The sequence below is a fragment of the Diadema antillarum genome, unplaced genomic scaffold (genome assembly GCF_040938485.1).
Source record: "Diadema antillarum isolate AM-2024a unplaced genomic scaffold, OU_Dant_1.0 seq00000160_RagTag, whole genome shotgun sequence".
Lineage (NCBI taxonomy): Eukaryota > Metazoa > Echinodermata > Echinoidea > Diadematoida > Diadematidae > Diadema > Diadema antillarum.
This window is the reverse complement of record NW_027271231.1, coordinates 1,263,800-1,284,709: the sequence shown is the minus strand read 5'-3', so window position 1 is coordinate 1,284,709 and position 20,910 is coordinate 1,263,800. Positions and strand designations below refer to the sequence as shown.

The 20,910-nt window shown below is 38.7% G+C and overlaps 1 protein-coding gene across 1 annotated transcript in view; it reads right to left on the bottom strand.

The window, feature by feature from the left end:
• Window positions 1-20,641, bottom strand: part of LOC139727905 (uncharacterized) — a 34,534-nt gene extending 13,893 nt beyond the window's left edge. Inside the window, exon 1 of the mRNA XM_071638876.1 lies at window positions 20,602-20,641. Coding sequence (XP_071494977.1) covers window positions 20,602-20,622 — 21 coding nt within the window. The 5' untranslated portion in view covers window positions 20,623-20,641. The remainder of the gene's footprint in view (window positions 1-20,601) is intronic.
• Between the last annotated feature and the right edge of the window lie 269 nt (window positions 20,642-20,910).

The window sequence follows — 20,910 nt, the reverse complement described above, 5'->3', positions numbered from 1 at the left end:
AGTGGTCTATGGTCTAAAAATCATTTGAAAGTGTCAGACGCAAAGCATCACCATGAATAATTAAAGCGTAATTTCATTAGTCAGCACTGGTGATTTATTTTGGGCATGACAGCATAGGAGATATTCTCCTCTAAGACACATTTGCAATTGGGTACGGACTACTGTGCTCTATATAAAATATGCAATACACAAGTCAAAAGTTGTGACGACAACACAAACTTCCCGATATCACAAGCAAAATCAAGAGTAAAGCTGATAAGCAAAGTTGCCTTGTTGGCTTGCTCCAGATTGGAGGACCTCTAAAACCAGAAATCGTGCTCATCAATGGTTTTGTGCATGTGACAGTGAGGTACAAATGTACCTTGGGTGCAGTGGGATCTATCGCAGCAGAGCGCAGTTGATGGTTTAAGTGACAAGGGCAGTTCATATCAATCTCATGGAAATTTAATTTCACAAATGTCCTTTCATACAGTTCTAGCCCAGTAAATTAACAATTCAGCAAGAATGCCAATGCAAACTTAATTGCAGTTACGCCTGAAATACAAAACAATATGGAAGAGAGATTGGTATGTGTTCTAATTTTGGAAACTGTATGTTCGGTGAGTCTTTAGGGAAATATACTATTTTTCTATGTACAATATCTCATGAGTGGTACTGTGTCAAAATTTCTAAAAACAAAAATAAAAAAACATTTTCTGATATATATAGTTCTGAACGGTGTTTAAAGATATTTGTAGTGTGTTTGTGTAGGCAGCCTACATGTGTATGTGTTTGTGTTTGAATGTAAAGCCGTATCATGTGCTGAATTTATGTTGACAATATCAAGTTTGTTCTTTTGTACAAGTATGGTATCATTGGCATAAGATAACTAGATATATCGCTACGGCTACTGATATGCCTCCGCCATAATGCATGGTTCTGGTCTATAGTACAATGTCTTGACAATGTGTGATGACAGTTTCACACAATTGGCAAAATATTAAAATGACAGGTTTGACACAAATGTGCTGAATGATCACTTTCCTAGAACTAGGTTCAATTGGATGAATGATTAAAATGTCAGAGTGCAGGTATTTGGGGAACTGATGATTTTTACTTGACTTTTGACCTTTTATAAGTTTATGCATTGAGTAATTTTCAAGGTATTGAGAAAAAGTATAATTTCAGTATCAAATGGGAAAATAGCATTATCTAAACCTGGCCTTTCATCATTGACCTCACAGTTCCCAAGAGAATCACTGTTAGGTTGAACATGCATGAATATGTAAGTTTCATAATGATACCTCGAGTTACTTTCGAGATATGGAGGAAAAAGTGCAATTTAGCACTTTCACTTGACCTTTGACCTTTTGACCTTTGACCTTTTGGCAAGAAACTTCCCCAAAAATATACATTGGGTAATACATGCCATACAAATGTACATCAAGTTTTTTTTTTTTTAAACCTTCCGGCATATTGCATTTTAAGGAAAGTAGTGATATTTTGAGGAGTTGACCTTGACCTTTGACCCCTGACCTTTGACCCATGACCCCCAACTTCCCTAGATAATCACTGCCCATCGGTACAAGCATATATACTAAGTTCCATGAAGATACCTTGAACCATTTGCGAGATATGGAGAAAAACATGAAATTTCAATTTTTTTTTCACAAAATAACCTGTGACCTTTGACCTTTGACCCTGTGACCCTAAAATCCACACAAAGTATCATCCCCCAAGGATATACCCTCATACCAAGTTTGATGTAAAACCACCACACGGTTCTTGAGATATTGACAAAAACAAAACGGGACGGACGGACGTACGGACGTACGGACGTACGGACGGACGGACGGACGGACGGACGGACGGACGACCCGAAAACATAATGCCTCCGGCCACTTCGTTGCGGAGGCATAAAAATCTGGGTAATCTGTACTTGTATTTGATGAAACGTACTGATGAATGAAAATCAAGAAACACATCTTAGAAAAGTGTGTGTGTGTGTGTGTGTGTGTGTGCGTGCATGTGTGCTTATCTCAGTTGGAGATAGTGTGAATTGGGGTCAGGATAGGGTAAAATGCTATAAAGTCTTGACAGAAGACTACGCACACCTTGACACTGGTCATTGCACTGTATTACATGGAGACAACTAGGTCGCTGCCTTTCATTCTGTGACAGACCAAGAAATTGTTTCTGTTTCTTCTGTATTCTGCCGACCCATGTCAGGAGATTCCAGACCCTCCATTCCACCTGTTTTTATACATCACATACTGCAGCCACTTGTTCTCAAAATTTCATTTTTCTCTGCTCCAGCGCCACCGACAAATTTACCGCCCAAGCTCATTTTCCGGGAGTCAACGGTACTTTTTGATTGAAATTTTTTGTGAATGGATTCCTGCTAAGAATGGGAAGTACATATTAGAGGCGTATTCCATTCTTCTTTTTTCTTTAAATGAGAAAATGAAATGTGATATAGCTAAAAAGTTTTAATAACTTTTGGTTCCTCTTTGTGACTGGTTAGTCACGTGGGCCACATTTCCGGATGCCCCTTTTGTCGGTAACTCTGCTTTGACCGTAAGCCATAGACAACTCCTTCAAAATCAAGACTCAATGAGATGTGATCGGTGTTATTTTCTGTGCAAGAAACTTTTTTTGTGTGTGCAAAAATCACCACTTGCGATTCGTATCCAAAGCTGTGAATCTGAATTAGTGTGCCTGTCAGTCAAGTCTAGGCCCTTGTACAAAAGAAAAATTTTGGAATAATGGTGTGTGAAGGGCAGGCACCATGGTCTCTCTTCTCTGACTTGTATACCTTTTATAAGTCTTATGATAATATTCACTTTTTTTAAATGACCGAATAGAGAACAGGCTCTGGCCATAGTCGACCATGTCTGTGAGGCTTGGGGCTTTCAAATTTTTTTTACAATACTCACATTGATAACTGTTTGGTACAGATTGACAAGAAAAGAGAGAATTCATACTGTCTGTGGTTACTATTAAATTGCTTTACCAACTCCTCTGTGGTTTCACGTGCAGTAATGACAAATATATATACACCAATATATGCATACGTATATTCCTAAGTAATTGATTGATGGGGATATGAAATTGATTTCATTTTTGTGGGGTTAGTAAATGACCCATGCAGTGTCTGTTTGAGGTTTGGTGGTCATCCTGTTAGTTGGTGTGGTTTAATAAGGATGATCCTTTTGGCATTGATGTCCACTGCAAGGTCTTTCAGAATTATTGAACGGTGAAGGAGATGGATAGATGGAGAAAAAAAGAAAGCTGTAGAGAGAATGAGTTAGAAAGAGACAGATAGATAGAGATAGATAGATAGATAGATAGATAGATAGATAGATAGATAGATCGATCGATCGATCGATCGATAGATAGATAGAGATAGATAGATAGATAGAGATAGATAGATAGATAGATAGATAGATAGAGAGATAGATAGATAGACAGATAGATAGATAGATAGATAGACAGACAGACAGACAGACAGACAGACAGACAGATAGATAGATAGATAGAGTGATAGGCACACACAGAGAGATTAAGAAATTGAGAAAGACAGAGCCATACTCCAAGAAAGAGTGACAGGCAATACAGACAGACCAACAAGAAGATGGAACGAGGAAAAGACGACACAACGAAATGACTCATCAAATCAAACTCCGTACATGAATGAATTATATAATTCTGTAATTCTGCCACTGATACGATCAATCCGCCCAATCTCCCACCATCCCAGACACACATTCATTTTCCTAAGAGTCAATTTGTCAGTAAGACAAGCATGCCCATTCATATTTCTGAGAGCACAGTATTATATTCTTTCCTTCATCATCTTCTTCTCCCACTTCGTCATCAACTCCTTCTCCTCTCAATGAGGGTACTGCACTTGCTGGCTACTTTTGGTCCCATCTTTTGTGAAAAGCTAAAGAAAAATGCCCCGGGCATTGTTGGACAGGGCAGATCCAGAGTTTGTCTCCTGGTTTGTTTTTCACATTTGCATTCAGAATTAGTTTGCCGACGCTTAATGGTCCCATCCATATGAATAGGAGTGGGGGGTGGGCTGCATGGCCACTCTGCGGTTAATGAACTCTTTTCACCTGTTTTTCTTGGTCCAAAATGTTTGGAGTGAAGTGTAGTGTACACAGGAAATAAGTGTGCCCAGACAATGCCACATTAGCTAATTGAATTTGTGTCTACTTGGCTCAAGGGTCTCCTGTAGCTGATTTGCTTGGTCAGTCTCTCTCTCTTTATTTTTATGCCTCCCTTCATCTGGAGAGGAGCAATAGGTATTAACCCACTGAGGACGAACTGATTTTGCTATGACACGCATTTCCCATAGACACCTGCCAGAGTATTCTCAAGACTAGTCTTCAGTGGGTTAACAGAAAGTCATACACAGTGCCACTGAGTTCCTTCACAACATCTTGCAATGATTACATCGTGTCCAATGAAAGGAAGATTCCTTTCGGCAATTAGGGGCTATGCAAATTGCTTGTCTCCACAACGAAACTAATCTGTCCGTTCTAATTGAAGACCCTTTGGCTCAAATTATGCAGTGGAGGAATTCATTATAAATGTTGACCTCAGTCATACACCATCACAAATTGATGGCTACGGTAAAAGTGGAAATTTTTGTGCATTTTGCGCAACAAGAAACTAGCGTGACATAAAAGCATGTGAACATCTTGCTTGCCATATGTTCCAGTAGTTGATGTCTTAATTCCATGGAATCAAAAACATACCAAACTCATCTTGCCCGGCTGAGCACGTAAAATCACTCTCGCGAAAATATCCATTTAACTACATTATTTGATAACCATAAACATTTTGTGTGCCTGCTGTGGGTGCATAAATGTATAATACTCATTTCAGTGTGTCTATGTATGTGTATGACTGTGGTGCCATTTTGACTCTCAAAGGTCAACTACATGAATCTAAGCAAGTGGGTCATACACTTCCAGAGGCATCTTGTTCCTGCCTGCGATGTATAAAATCTATACTGTGGAAGCTGTAGAGTGATCAGCATAATGAACTTTCTGCACCTTCAGTGGAAGAACTCTGTGGTAGGAGATCATTACTCGATCTGTATGCATAATTCCATCCTGCTGTTTGACCGAGAAGCTGACCGCTGCCTGGTCACATGTTTGCATTGCTGTCCAACTATGATTGGGTTGTGCAATGGAGGACCTCCATATTCCCCTTTTACACCTGGACTGTAGGCCCTATTCGTGGTTACCAATTAAAATCCCGATGATTCGGGGGGGGGGGGGGGATATTTATTGCAATCTCCTTGAATTTCTCCACCTTCATGTACTTTTTAGACTTGACAGACCCATGATGCATCATGAAGATAATTCAAGTGTAAACCCGTGAATTAATCCAAGATATCAGCTAGTTTTGTTTGTTTGTTTGAGAGAGAGAGAGAGTGTGTGTGTGTGTGTGTGTGTGTGTGTGTGCAAGTATCACCTTAGTACTGGTAGTACAGTATTGCACATATCTCATCACAGGGCAGCATGTGTGAACTCATTCGTATTTTACTCGGGATTCAAAAGGAGAGCATTTCATACCAAAGTATTCCATTGAGGCTAACTTTTCACAAATGTGAGTCATACTTGGCCTAGGTGAGAGAATTTTGTTCAAATCTTCATCAGTATACCACAGGTAATTCAAGAGGTTTGAGTTAACTGGGGGGACTTTTCAGACTAAAAATCTTCAACCCGTACTGCACCAAGGTGCACCTGGCGACTGTGCATCCAGTCTGAAAGGGGCCTTAGTCTGACTAGCAGACTTGCCTCTGAGAGAGGATACGTGCTGTCACTGCTCTCCTGGAGTATATTCATATCCGCGAGGTACTCCATCCCTCATCCCGCATCCAGGCAGTAGAAGAGGGATCGAGTGGGAGGAGAGGAGATGGATTCGTGTTTGCACAGAGGCGGTTGCTAGGTTACGTGGTTTAAAGATGTCATTCACCAGTGTCTTTCCATTGATTTATAAAGGATGGAAGATTGTTCACTTTTCTAGGCACTCACTGGTTTAACGGGCAAGATATCTATAGCAGTACATGATCATAAGTGAATACTGTACCGTCACGCTGCTAGCAAAATATCGTGACAAATTGGGTGACTCTTGTGACCTTTCTTCACAGGTTGTTCAAGAAAGGAAGCACAAATCATTTTTTGAATTGCTACAGTGTTATACGTCTTCTAGACAAATGAGCTATTAGTATTAGTAGAATACATCAGCGAAGTTTGAGGAAAATCGTACAATTTGCTGAAAAGTTATGAATCTTTAAAATTTTGGTGTAGCTATCAAGGGATGAGAAGATTACAACATATTGTGATGTCACATAACATTATGGAAAACAATATAAAGAAAACTCCACTAAATTTCAATTTCTTTTGAAATGTATACATTTCATTGACTTGTTACTGGCATATGTTAAGCATAATATCATTTCCCTGCTTTCTGAAAGAGGTAAGTCAAGTGCTCTTTCATATGCTAGAAAAGTGAAAGAAAACATTTTGACGTTTCTTCATGGTTTCTTTATTTCATTTTCCATATAATGATATCACAAAGTGTTGATGTCTTCTCATCCAACAATTCCTGCATGACAACTTTAAAAATTCTTAACTTTTGAATTGATTGTCCAATTTTCCTCAAACTCTGCTGATGTGTTCTACTAATATTGCTGCATTTCCTTAATTCATATGCATAGATGTTTGGGTTTCATTCTCTTTAGTACAGCATGGGAAAATGTAACCTTCCTCACCTGCTTTAAAAAAAAAAGAATTACAATTTTTGTATTCACACAAAAATCATATGTGATAATTGTTATCAAAGCACCCTGTCTAAACGTGCTAAGTATGTCAAAACAGCACTGTACATATGTTTGCTTTGATGGCAAGATAAAGAAAAGAGGAAACCTGGGAATCAAAGCTTGCCTAGCAAAAAAAAAAAAGAAAAAAGAAAAAAAGAGGGTTCAAAGTAAACCTTTCAATTGAAGATTTCCACCCTCTTGAGCTGGTAATGTCAATACAGCATCTTTCCATACAATGCTTATAACTGGCATAGTGTATACTCACATCCCAAACCCACACCCACACACACGACACACAGATTCACACACAGACAGACACAAATGGCTATTCAAATATGACTTGTGGGAAAAGAAAGGAAATGCTGGAATTTGTGGGAAGAGCAGGAATGACAAAAGGGGAAAAGAAACCAAAAAGAAAATGGGAAGAAAAAAAAATCCACTAATGCTGCAAAGTCAATTTACTTTCTCTGTCTCCAAATTGGAGCATTGCATTCCTGCGTTGTGTCACTCTGATCAATTGGGGCCATTATTTGTGACCGGAAGAACCAGCGAGGGATGCAGAAGTTACAGAAGTCATGCCTTCCTATCCAGCAGCCCCTTTTGAGGTTAGGAGGAGCTACAAATACCTTGATGAGTCACAGAATCACAAAGACCAAAAGAAAAATGTAACCCTGACTTCAGTTGATCATATTCTTAAAGGACAAGTTCACCTTTATAAACATAAGGATTGAGAGAATGTAGCAATATTAGTAGAACACATCATTGAAAGTTTGAGGAAAATCAGACAATCCGTTCAAAAGTTATGAATTTTTAAAATTTTTGTGCAGCAACCGCTGGATGAGAAGACTACTGCAGTGTATGAATAACTTGCGTACAACAATATAAGGAAAATATAAAGAGAATTTCACAAAATTCCATCTTTTGAAAAAAGTACACATTCCCCTGACTCGTTACCGACAAATGTTATGGGCAATATTATTCCCCCTGCCTTTAGAAAGAGGCAAGTCAAGAGCTCTTTTATTATGCGAAAAAAGTGAAAATATGTTGAATTTTCTTTTACATTTTCTTTATACTGTTGTACGCATATGACTAACAAGCTGTAGTAGTCTCCTCATCCAGCGGTTCCAACACAAAAATTTTAAAAATTCATAACTTTTGCATCGATTGTCCAATTTTCCTCAAACTTTCACTGATGTGTTCTACTAATATTGTTGCATTCTCTCAATCCTTATGATTATGAAGGTGAACTTGTCCTTTAATGATTCTTTACTGGCATTTGTCTTCACTTTGATGAACCACTGGTATGGTAGGCCTAAAAGTTAACACACTACTTGCTCAATGGACACACAAAGTGCCTCAATGCAGACACTATGCATTTAATAAGTGTACACCTTCATACGGAATACTTGCATGTGACAATTACATTATCATGTCATCAAGCAGGGTAATCTTCAGGGGCGGATCTAGCTTTTTATAAAGGGGGGGTTGGGGCGGTATGCGAGGAAGCGTAGCGACCGAGCCCAAGCGAGCGGAGCGAGCGAGGGAGGGGGGGGGGGGGGGGAGGGTGTGGGAGGGGGGTGTCCTCCCTCCCACAGTAGGGAGAATTTTTGAAAATCTGTGTGTGAAAATGGCATTTTCTTGCATCTAAAACACCACTATTTTTGGTATAGAGGTCATGGCCAAAAATAGAATTACAAGTTTAAAAAAAAAGATAAGATAAAAAAAAATGGTCCCCGGATTTTTTTTTTTTTTTTTTTTTTTTTTTTTTTGGGGGGGGGGGGGGGGGGGTTGCAACCCTCCCAACCCCCCCCCCCCCCCCCCCCTCTAGATCCGCTTCTGATCTTGCAGGGATTCCAATTAATAATCAGGGTCTGCTGTATATGTCCATTACACTTTGTCTATTTATTAAGGTTGATGCAATGCCTTTTTTTATATGCTTTCCAATGGTTTGCCTACCTATTGGACTAATCAAATGCATACTATTCTGCTCTGCAGCTCACAACATATGTCTGTGAGTCCTTTCACAGCAAAAGTGGTTAGGGAAGTCATCACTTTCAGAAAGAAAGCACTGGCTGAAATTTCTTGAGTAATTATTGTGGAAAGTGGAAAGAAATGACGACAAATTCCTCTTTTCATTCATTGTTTGTGAGATCACAGGGAGACAATGCACATGTTAAATGGGATATCATAGCCCAGGGTGTACAATGAGCACAACTTGTCACACAAAAATGAATAGGTGGGGATGGGATCCAAGGTCTCACATACTATTCACTCTGCGTGTGGAACAAACAACACACCAAGGCCAGGCAATGATCTCTACCTCCTATGGAATAAAACACACCCTTTCAGGAATTAAAGATGCAATTTTCCACATGTTTGAGCACGCATGCCATTAGGGTTTGGGGGTGGTTCGGACAAGCTCTGATCTGGAGGTCAAGGGCAAGCTGTGTCTTGGCCATGATTCTATATGCAAGATTCACATACCAAGAGCAGACAAGGGCCTCACTATCTTGGATGTTTGTTTGGAAGAGGCTGTCCCACTATTTCTTTTAGAAATGGAGATGAATTTTGTAAAAATAGTCATTTTTTATAAATTCTTTGATTATCTTTCAGTTCTTAATTAGGGTGAAGTTGATAACAGTTTGTCTCTCCTTGGGCAACTATCTTTCAAAGTCAGGATAACACACACACACACACACACACACACACACACACACACACCATCATCATCACACCATTATGTATTACTATTTTCAATCCCTACAGAACCATTATTATACTGTCTCAAAAGACTTTTATTCAAAATTGTACATAATTAAGGCAATTAGACTTTGTCTAAACTTAATAGCACAGACCTCGCCAAATCTGGTAAAATATACTTTAGTGACAATGCTGACTTCTGCATTAAGTTCTGCTGATCACCTCAAACTCTCATTTATCATTGCATCTAGGCTTGTATATTTCTTGTCCTTTGTAAGCCTTTTATAAATATTGAGGATGAATGCCAGACTCAGTGGATAATGTATCCCATGGACTTTAAAAAGTGCTTCAAGTTCTCTACAAATTAACAGCAAAAGCAGGTAATTATTCCCCTACCCTTGCCTATGGCTTCTAACCTCTGTATCATACTGATCCACAGAAAATAAACAAAGCATATTGAAAAAAAAAAATATTGTTTGGGTTTAAAAAAGGGAAAGCTGGGAAAGGAAGACCTACACATACTTTGAGTCTGACAGATTTTCTTTTTCAATTTAAAGAAAAAACACCCAATCTATTCCTTATTTTTCAACATGTCATAAAAACATAGGCCCTACTAATTGGCTGCATTGCTTTGCAAAGTTCACTTCTCCCAAAAAAACAAAATCTTTTAGACACAACGGTCAAGATGTCAGTATAACCATCATGATGCAAATCCCTCTTAGGAAGATACTTGCGCCTTGCATGTAACCTAGACTGGTGAAGATATTTTAATGCTATTATTGGGACATGAAGAGAAATTTCAGTGTTTAAGAAGTCCCCAACGGAATCAAGCAGGAAGACTTGGCAGCAGGACTGAATTAACATCTGTAAATAGATTATGAACGAATGGCTGTCTAACTAGACCAGTGTCTGCCACAAACAATGTAAAAATACATAATCATTCATCACAATAAGGACAGTTGCAAAGGCACAAATAACCACAATATACACAAGGAGACAGACATACAAGAGATGGGCCAATCCCTGTCTCTATAACCTCCTTAGAGCATTCATCACTTCTGGCGACAGAACCCCCCCCCCCCTTTTTTTTTGATTTCAAGGGCAACAGGTAGGCCTACACCTGCTTTCTATCAGAATCCAAGCAGTAAACTGAATGGAATCATTTTTGCACAATTGAAACGCTAAGTGGATACATATTCTTTAAATCCTGAGCAATGCACGACAGATAATGTTAACCTTGGGTGGAAAAAAAAATTAGGAAAAGTAATCCATCATCAGCATCTGGTGCTGAAATAATATGTAAAACTGTATCAATGCTTAAAGAAAAGCTTAATGCCATGATTGACACAAAAACTTACTGTATACCCAAAAGGTGTTGGTGGTGACCACTAACCACAAACAGTTTTGGTTGCTATTTTTTGCTATTTTTTCGCCTTTCTTTCCTGACCGACAGACTGCAGAGTATGATTTGGATTTCATAAGGTCAGGTGAAAATAAGCATGAAACCATTATGCTAAACTCTATCAACCACATACGCTGTCTGCTGGGATTTGATCGGAAACTCGCCCCAAACCAGGAGTCTGTTCTGCATTTGCCAGACTGCCAGGGTGAGGTTATAATTATGGGCTCTATTGCTCCTTAGTGACGTGTAGTGGATGTGGAGAGTGGCAGTATCTCCTCCTGAGAGGAAAGTGATAAATCTCACTCCATCTTCAGGGGAAAAGACCCTCCAAAACATTGTTAAGCTCCTTTTTTTAAAAAATGTGTCTAGAATGAGAGGGATAGACCATGAACAACAGCCAAAAAAATCCAGCAAAAACATTCTTCTTATTTCAAGATGGCTCTTGTTTCTAGGGTAAAGGCTTGACCAAAATTGCTTTAATGGAGCACAATTTTATGTTTGCTTTATGATTGTAATACTTTGTTTTCTTTTATCACATTGCAGAAAATATAATATCTCCTCATATCTAACAGTCTCATGCACTCACATTAATAGTCATACCTTTCTAAGGTACTGGCTTTCCAGACTGATTTAATCATATTTAGCTATTCAGTTGTTTACCCAAGGTTTGTGTAGAAAATGCAATTTAATATGAGCATTATAATTTCATACATTATCATTTTGAAATGATCTTAGACAGCCATTGTCAAAAAGAGAAAAGACATTTTTGAACCATAAGGATACTGATGCTCTACAAAACAAAACAAAACAAGAACAAAACCCCACTTTGGTAGAAAAAAAAAACACACCACAAATTCACATGAACTCTCACCTGCTGGATATATTCCTTTACATGAGGTTTGATACTTGTAGATGCTTTTGTCATGGAAAACAAGAATAGGCCAAGAAGCATGATGAGGCATGTTTGCCCAGGACATGATGAGGTGGTTACAAGAATAGCATAATTATATAGTAAGTAGTATTTTTGGATTCTTGAAGTTTGGGTCTTAAGCCCGCCGCACACTATACGACTCATGACTATACGACCTTAGGACCATAAGACCCAGTCGTACGACCTGCCAAAGCACACTATAGGACCTGGCCTTACGAGTAGGCTTACGACTGTTCTGTCTTCAGTACATTTACCAATGAGTATTAAAGCGCACGCAGTACGCACTGCATGCGCTTGCATTTTACTATATTGTGAATGGCTGAAAGCCCACGACCAGTCGTAGAAATTCACCATGTCAAATCCCTACGACTGGCGCTAAGACCCAGTCGTACGACTGGAAACTGGCAAGACTGTAACGTCACACTTTCAGTCTTAAGGTCGTACGACCAATCGTTTAGTGTGCAGCGGGCTTTAGAACACTCTGACTTTGGTCAGTATTCAAATATGATGACTCTTTACATTCAAAGAATATGCAAGCAACCTGTAAATAGATTCAATGTCTCATTTGCAAGACCTAGCTCATTGTCGTTTGATATAAACTTTGGCATTTGTAAATCTGATAATATGAGATGCTGTGTTTCGAAGGAAATTCGGAGGAGACTGGGAGGGCATCAAAAGAGCGCTCCTCCCTTCAAAGGAAGAAGCTGTCTGAGTGTATCCATGGCAACCCTTCTCGAGATACCACAAGGCATCCACGTGGTACTTGGCAGCTCTTTGTTTGATCATTTTGCCAGATAGCATATTTGGGAAAGTAGGAAATGGCAGTGAGGTCCACATTACAGACACATTTAGCAGAGATTATTTTGGGGCAAGTGTTGGCTGTTGGCTGTGTGGCTATTCAGTACTCTGCAACAATATACAGTGAGATCTTGACCTGCTAAACATTGTCAAGTAGTTACATATAACTTACATTCACAATTAGACATTCAGAATCATTAGATACTTTCGAATCAAAACCAAGAGCATGTCTTTTTTCAGGCAACTCAGGGGAATGTATCTTGGTTGCTGTGCTTGGATGTCTGTATCATTATGGTTATAAATCTACTTTTAGCAATAGCAGCCCCCACACTGAAATCATGCAGAGAACCTGAACACCTCTGTACAGAAGGATAGGCCAATTTTGCAAATTTTTGAAAAAGCAGAATTATATCATCAGGGATGCCAAGTTCAAAAAAAAATTATGAGTGAGATTTTCATGACTAGGCATCTCGGCATGCTAATGTGCTCGCGAGCGAGGATGTGGGAGGGGTCCCCCCCCTATTTTCTACTTATTTTGAAAGACAAAAGGGAAATATACTTTCATTTGCAACTATCACTTTAATCTTTTGAGCTATGCTCATTATCATAGGTCCAAGTTGCAGACTTTGCCCGATGCGTGAGAAAAATGGGTGCCATGCGTGAGATCGTGAGATGGCCCCTAAATGCTTGAGTCTCATGCAGAATGCGTGAGACTTGGTAGCTCTGTATCATACTGGTACCAAAGGAACAAGTCAAATGTTCACAGTCATGTAGTTATTGTCTAGGTAGGAAGTTGCAATATCATATGCTGCAATTATTGGAAATGACTTCAGAAAAAAGGGCCCCAGAACAGCAAAAAAAAAAATTATGTGCCACATAATGATTACTTTTATAGCACACGTTGCAGACATACAGCAAAATTCAATCCACATTTGTCATGGAAACACTGATAAGATAAGATCTACCATTCACTACATGGTGTTAGAAAAGTGCTGTTGGCATTCAGAGATAAACAATGTGAGATACAAAGAATATTGTCATATCTCACTGCTTAGCACCATGCGCAGTTATTTCTGCAGGCAGTTTTAATCTCAAATCTGGCACATGCTTTCTGAATATTGACTGCCATCTTCTTGATGCAAGATTTGGTGGTAACATGGAAAGTTGTCAGAAGTTCTTCTTCTGTTAACCACCTGACTTTGAGACAATATGAGTTTCAACAGATTTACTGCATGTTACATAAATTTGTTTCACTCTATATGGGTTAATGTTCACCACTCCCCCCCCCCCCCCCCCCCCCAACTTGGGACCAAAATTACTTGTTTACATAAGAACTGCCTGAATGTGGTCTACTGATGCAGATACAAGAACGCTTTTGTGCTGTTGTTTCGTGGTTACCATGACACCAGAGGTTACGGTGTCACATCCTTTGCGCGCCATTTGAACACGCAACGTGACAGCACACACCGATTGATGAGCTTTCAAGGAGGTCGGAGTAGATCAGCTCTTGAAATGCTCGGCTTCACACATACTGCCCGGGCAAAAGCGGTCAAGTACTCCCGCAGAACAGGTAAGTGCACATTTGCAAATTGGTCCTGCCCAACCAGCCGCAAACGTCCATTAATGTTGCCTCATGGATTTCATGAAAAGTCTCGCTAAATTTGTCAAGAGCGCTCTAGACTGGTTTCGGAGATTGTTGAAACATGAGGGCCATCCTTGTCAATCTTGAGTGATCACAAATAATCCAGTGTACTGTGTTTATTTTCTCTTCAATGCTTTGCACATTGAAGTTTACCCTCGCACATTAATGCAGAGGTGTAATGGCTTGTCCGCATCTACCTGTCACTCTTAATCAGTTAGGAACATACTCAAAGCAATTACCAACAATTGTACACTTGATAAAAGAAAAACATCTTTCAAAGATGCATCACTAGTTTTGTCATTACTTTAGTTGACAGCTCTGCTATAGATACAACATACATTTGCTAACTTTCGTATTACTAACAATTTTTTTCAGTTGATTCAATGTCTCTCTATCTCTCTCTCTCTCTCATCTCTTTGTGTCTGTCTCTGTCTCTCTTTTTCTCTCTTTCCCCTCTGTCTGTCTGTTTGTCTGTCTTTCTCTCAAGGACATTTGACTATCATCCTGTTACATAGCATTTCCTCTCTCTCTCTCTCTCTCTCTCTCTGCATTTGTCTATCTGTCTGTCTGTCTGTCTATCTCTGAAAAACATTTGACAATCAACAAGCTTTATGCGTTCTGTATCTCTTTCCAGCTGTCTGTCTGTCTGTCATTCAAATACATTCAACAATCATCATGTTATATATGTCCTGTCTGTCTGTCTGTCTGTCTATCTGTTTCTCCCCATCAAGAACAATTTATTGACAATCACCATTCTCTCAATGCCCTTAGTCTCTCTCTTCATTCTCGTCGGTTTATTTTTCATGCAGCGCTAGATGGATTTTGCCCCGTGGGCTTTAAACATCTTTGTCCATCTCTTTAAACTATTCTTCCTTATTTCGTTTTCTTTAAAATATTTTTTTCTTCCCTTTTTGTCCACTCCTTCCCCTCAAGACCCAATGGTCTTCCGCACGAAGGTACAAAACAGTCCTCTGCTCACTCTAGCTCCACTGGTCAAGTGCGGGGACCATTCCCGTGGGTGTGTGTAATTGCATTCTCTGGCATTCATGGGGTATTTAACAAGCCTTGGAAAGGCGGTTAGCTGATGCTTATCCTCATCCTTGAAGTATGAAATTATGATTTGCGATGTCGACCAGGCACAATGTCCCCAGCCTACTTAAGGGAGAGGAGTAGACTTTTTTTTTCTGTTAAACCGTACATTAAATGTCAATAGACATTACTTGGTCACAAGAGCGTCTTTGAATTTTCATGATGCGGTCTCTCCTCTCGCAAATAGAGATGAATTCATGAATTGATCGTCCCACATTAATTTATTCTTCAGGGCAATGTAGCATAGTGTCCTTGAAAACGGGAATGCAATGTCAACCAAGCCGAACATATTCCTGTGGAATATGAAAGTAAATTTGCTCGTCTTGTTTCCCTCTTTCATTCTCTCTTTACCAGAATAGTACATTAAAGATACACAATGATAAAGTCATCTTTGTCCCAGCAAATGAATCAGTCTGCCCTTATTAGTTCTTCACACAATGTAACAATGGTCGTCAGTTATTTCTTTTATTATGGCAAATTTTCCGCGCCCAAGTGCAAATACACAGTACACCATACCATATGGTGACGTCACCACAAGATTTCACAGTCAGTGCATATCTTTGAACAGATGAGAGGCAGTAATATGCAGATTTGAAATAGACTTATAATGCCCAGACTTGATAATGTCCATCCAAAAACTTCACAGAAAAAAAAAAAGAACTGAGGACAGATGGTCATTCCAGTATCTTTACTAACATGACACCCTGTCACAACAAGATCATATTGAAAACAAATAACAATGGTAAACTGGCAATCATGTTTATCACTCTTGTAAATAAGCATGTCCAGTGTAATCATTACATTTTCTTAATCTAATCTCATATCATATCTCGTGAGCCACTTGTCACTTTCATTCATGCCTGAATGTCGGTTGATGATATTCCCAGACTGAAGCTTTGAGGCACGTATTCAGCATACTCACCTCCTATCCGATCATCGAATAGGATGTTTCTGGACACAGTTGGTGTGCCAGCAAGGTATTATTCTGAGATTAGCAACATATCAGAAGTCTATGGTAATTGAATTTCCGAGTTGGAAACAATAATATCTCTTTTTTTTCTCTCTCTCTCTCTCGCCTTCCTCTGAGAGATGTAAATGTTGACTCTGAATTGCTTCCTTTTTGCCGGTGGAAAATCTGTCCAGACTCACACTGACTTCCCACCAGTTACCGTAATCACACTTGACTGAATGAGAAAATGGCCCAAGGAATGAGAATGGGGGGGGGGGGGGGGGGGGGGGGGGGGTGGGTGGTAATGAGAGGGAGAGCGACAGGAGAGGGAGAGGAGAGGGAGAGAGGGAGAGCAGGAACTGATTTTTTTTTTCAACATGATATTCAAATCAAAGACCCTTCTTGGTGATTGGTAAAGTGCCGCAAAACGGAGACCTAATCTATCTGTCGGGACCAATTTCTGCTGAGAGCATCCTCGTGCTTCGCACAAATGATGCTGAAAGCCAATGGCCCTGCCATATCGAGGGAAGGTATATTTGCTGGATGACAAAACACCCAAGCACGCTGGGAGCTTTTCAAGCTAAATTTGCAGGATCGGACTAATGATTGGACACAACAAGGAAGAACAACATCCACATTGGACCCCATATATGAACTGCAATCACTAACTTAAGTAAATTTTCCTGTCGTTAATGTTGCCTTCCAGTTTATCCTTTCATAACATCTCCTGCACGTCATAAAAAAAAATCTTGATGTAAACATCATCGTAAATACTAACTTAACTTTTCTGTTTATTGATATGATTTCATTTTTTGAAAGCCCCTTCCTTTCTGTATTCCCCTTTACATGAGAAAGACTGTAATTTTCAATTGTATGTAATCTCATATTTTGGATGAAGTTCATAATTATTGTCTGTATTTGAGATAAAGTCAATAAAAAGTATCATAGGTAAATAACCCACATGTGACATATGAGAAATGAAGAGTTTGATTGCAAAACCACTTAAAGGGATTGTATAGTTTTGTTGAGACCTAACTTCATGTTTCTAACATTTTTTGGTGAGATAATGAGAAACTTCTCATGAAATATGAAAAAGCATGTAATTCCATGAGGAATTCAACGTTCATTTGATGAAAATTGGTTTTGAAATGGCTGAGATATCCAAAACAGAGCAATTCTAATAAAGTGTGGGACCTACATTTTATTACGATAGCTTTGGTTTACTTTGTTTTTGGATGTTTAGGTCATTCCAAACCCAATTTTCATCAAATAAACTTTGAATTCCTCTTAAAATGGTATGCTCTGCACTATTTCATTTAGTGTTTTTTGGTATCTCGCAAAAAGTTAAGAGCCCAATTCTCCACTCCACCAATACTGTACCATCCCTTTAAGTACCATTTTGAAACATTTTGAAGTAAGCCATCATCAGATCAAGCCAAACAAAACCTTTCCAGTGAAAACTACATAACAAGGGATGTTTTTAATGTTATGAGTAAAAATATCTCATAAGATATCTTTTTATAATTTTCTTTGTCTTTTCTAATAGCTTTAATGGCAAATGTCTCGCATCAACGAGAATGGAATTAACTCATTTCGATCAGACTCTTTGAAGCATAAAAAGGTCTACTGCACTGCTAACCTTGACTTCATTGCCATTGGAAACATACACCTACAGCAAACACACAGCAAGGACATTATGACTTTGAGCATCCGCTCATCTATATCAAGACTCATTCACTAAGAAGTACACTAGGTGTACCATTTACTTTTATCTAGTGATATTCCCCATGTGAAACACAAATACACCATTCATGGCTTTATGCTGTGTAGTACCCAGCGACTATGCTATCTAGCTTTTCATTCATGTATGCTTTTCTCATCGTCCATATGCCAGCTTATCTAGACTGTGTCTACCACGTGGTTCCATTCAATATTTTCCATTTTCCCACATAAAGAAAAAAATCACTGGCTGCACATGAGCAAATATATCTTTTCAGATCTATTGTAGGTCCTATGCAAGACTTGAAGAGTTTGTTCGCAAAAACCGATAAGTCCATATTTGCCAAATGGAGATATTTGTGATTAAAGGTCAAGAAACATAAAAAGAATAATAAGAAATTTGTTGGTTCTTTTGACCATAACTTCAAAAATGTACCTTTGTATGTAGTGACCAATATATCAATTAAAGGGTATTATTTTGTACTTTATGACAGAGACCGTACTTCAAAATCTTAAAAAATGGACTTATCGGTTTTTGCGAACAAACTCTTCACTTGTATTTCAAATAACAGATTCAACGCATGACTTCCACCAAAGATCTGGGTCCATGCTTCCACTGTTGACAAACCCACACTCTTCGGACCACCATCTTGCATGAAACCTACTCATACAATCAGATACCAGCACTGCCACACTTCTTTCATATCTTGAAAGAACCTTATAGTCAGACTGGTGAATACAATGTAACAGGTGACATAACTTTGACATCAAGGAAGACAAGAAGGAGAAAGGAAACCAAAAGATGACATTCCAGTCTATATGATGGCGCTATTTCATTTAATATGACCCATTTAGGTCTCACATATTTGAATGAAGTGGACCAGCCCAAGCCCCATCACATTTTTACACCAAAGATACTAAAATAAATCGGACAAAAATTAATTTAGAAAAAGCCATATAAACATAATTTAAACTATTTACATTGTAGGTGTCATTGATGAGGGTGAATTCTTCTACAAAATACACTTTATTTGGAGGCTGGACACAATTTCTTTGGAACTTAAATTGTTTTTGTAAAGATTCCAAAAACATGAAATTTTGGAGTTGTAAAAACATAGTCTTTCTTTAAGAAGCCTTGAGTGGCAATTGAGCCCCCCCCCCCCCCTTCAAATTTTAGGACTGGAGTGAAATATGTGGGTCTACCTTATATGACAGACAAAAGACAATTAATCTTTCATGTATTTTATATAATTTTACATTTCTTACATTTGACACCTTCAAAGAAATATTTGCAGGTGTAAGACCTGTAGTATATTCACAGGACACTTTGGGTTTTCACAGAACTGAAGTTGCACATGGCTGAACGATGAAGTGAGAAACCAGACGAAATTGTCAACTACTATTAGGACCCACTCAGGTCTGTCAGAACCAATTTCTGCTAAAAGGTCTGTAACAGATTGGAAACAACTGTACTCGCAGTCACCACAAGGTGGCGCCATTGCAAATCTTGGGTGGTGACAACTTTGTCTTGAGAGCACATGGCTGTTCATTTGCACTGGCTGGCCTGCTTGAAATAGACCTGTGGATTGTTTGAAACTATCAGAATCTGATTATCCACATGAGTTTCTGGATGATACAGAACTGGCCTGTACGATGTCATACTAAATACATGAGGAGCAAGTTGAAATTTATTTCACTTCTGAACAGCTGTTTCATGTTCAAAGTAGCTGCCTTTCTCCAATGAAATGTGTGCATTTATCATAATATTTTAATTGTTCATTGTATCACTTTGCAGTTTCATTAAAGAATTTTCTGCAACCTTTAAATCACAGGAATAATTTTGAAATGTATTAGAGCTTTATTAAGCTCAACACTTAATAATTTCATATACTTTGCATGTTCTCACACAGATCTCTTATCTCACATTTGAGGGGAACAAAAGAGAAACTTTTGTGTTTTTACAACCCAGGGAAAAACACATGTTTATTCAGCTCTTTAAACAGTTTTTAATCAGGCAAATTTGAAAACCATTTCGGGTCTTTATATGATGCAAAACTACTCGCCTAAACAATGAACCAAATTGCATCAATTCATGGACGGCATAGTTGCAGAAGGTCCTTGTATAACTTTAAGTAGACCCCCCCCCCCTATCCTGTTGCTTCAATCCTACACAATATTTCCTGTAATACACAATACTGTACTCTCACTTCTAGTTCAATGTTAGAAGCCCCATGCAGTATCAATACTCCCAGTTCCTTAGCATCAACCTGTTGAGGACAGGCTGGTTTTGCTACAACACGCATTTCCCATAGACACCAGCCCGAGTATACTCGGGACTTGTCTTCAAGGAGTTATTAAACACTGCCATTCTACAAACCCACAAAAATTAACTACAAAATTTAGAACAATTTCCACATCCAGTAATACCTACCAGTATTTGCCATTACTGTAGAGAGTAGAATGTAAAACTAGGAATCGCCCTTCCTAACTCTCTTGTAACATCGACATACAATGCTGAATATCAATTAATTATAAGGAAGGTGCTACTTACAACTGCAACCAGATAAAACATCGTCGCCACCTCCACAATGTTCATCCTAGGTCAGACATTTGAAGAGGAAAAAAACAACAACTGTGCATCAGATATAAAAAGTCACAATATGAATGCATTATAAGTGTCTTGATAGTTCTTTCAATGACTTGAATGCTTATGGAAATAAAATGTGGCATTCTATGATATCATACTGCTGAGATTTTCTTCATTGCTTACAAAATTTACTTTAAGATCAGTCTACACTACGTATCGGCCACATTGGGTAATAAACCCATCCACTTTCTGTGCTATGCAACAAAATGCTAT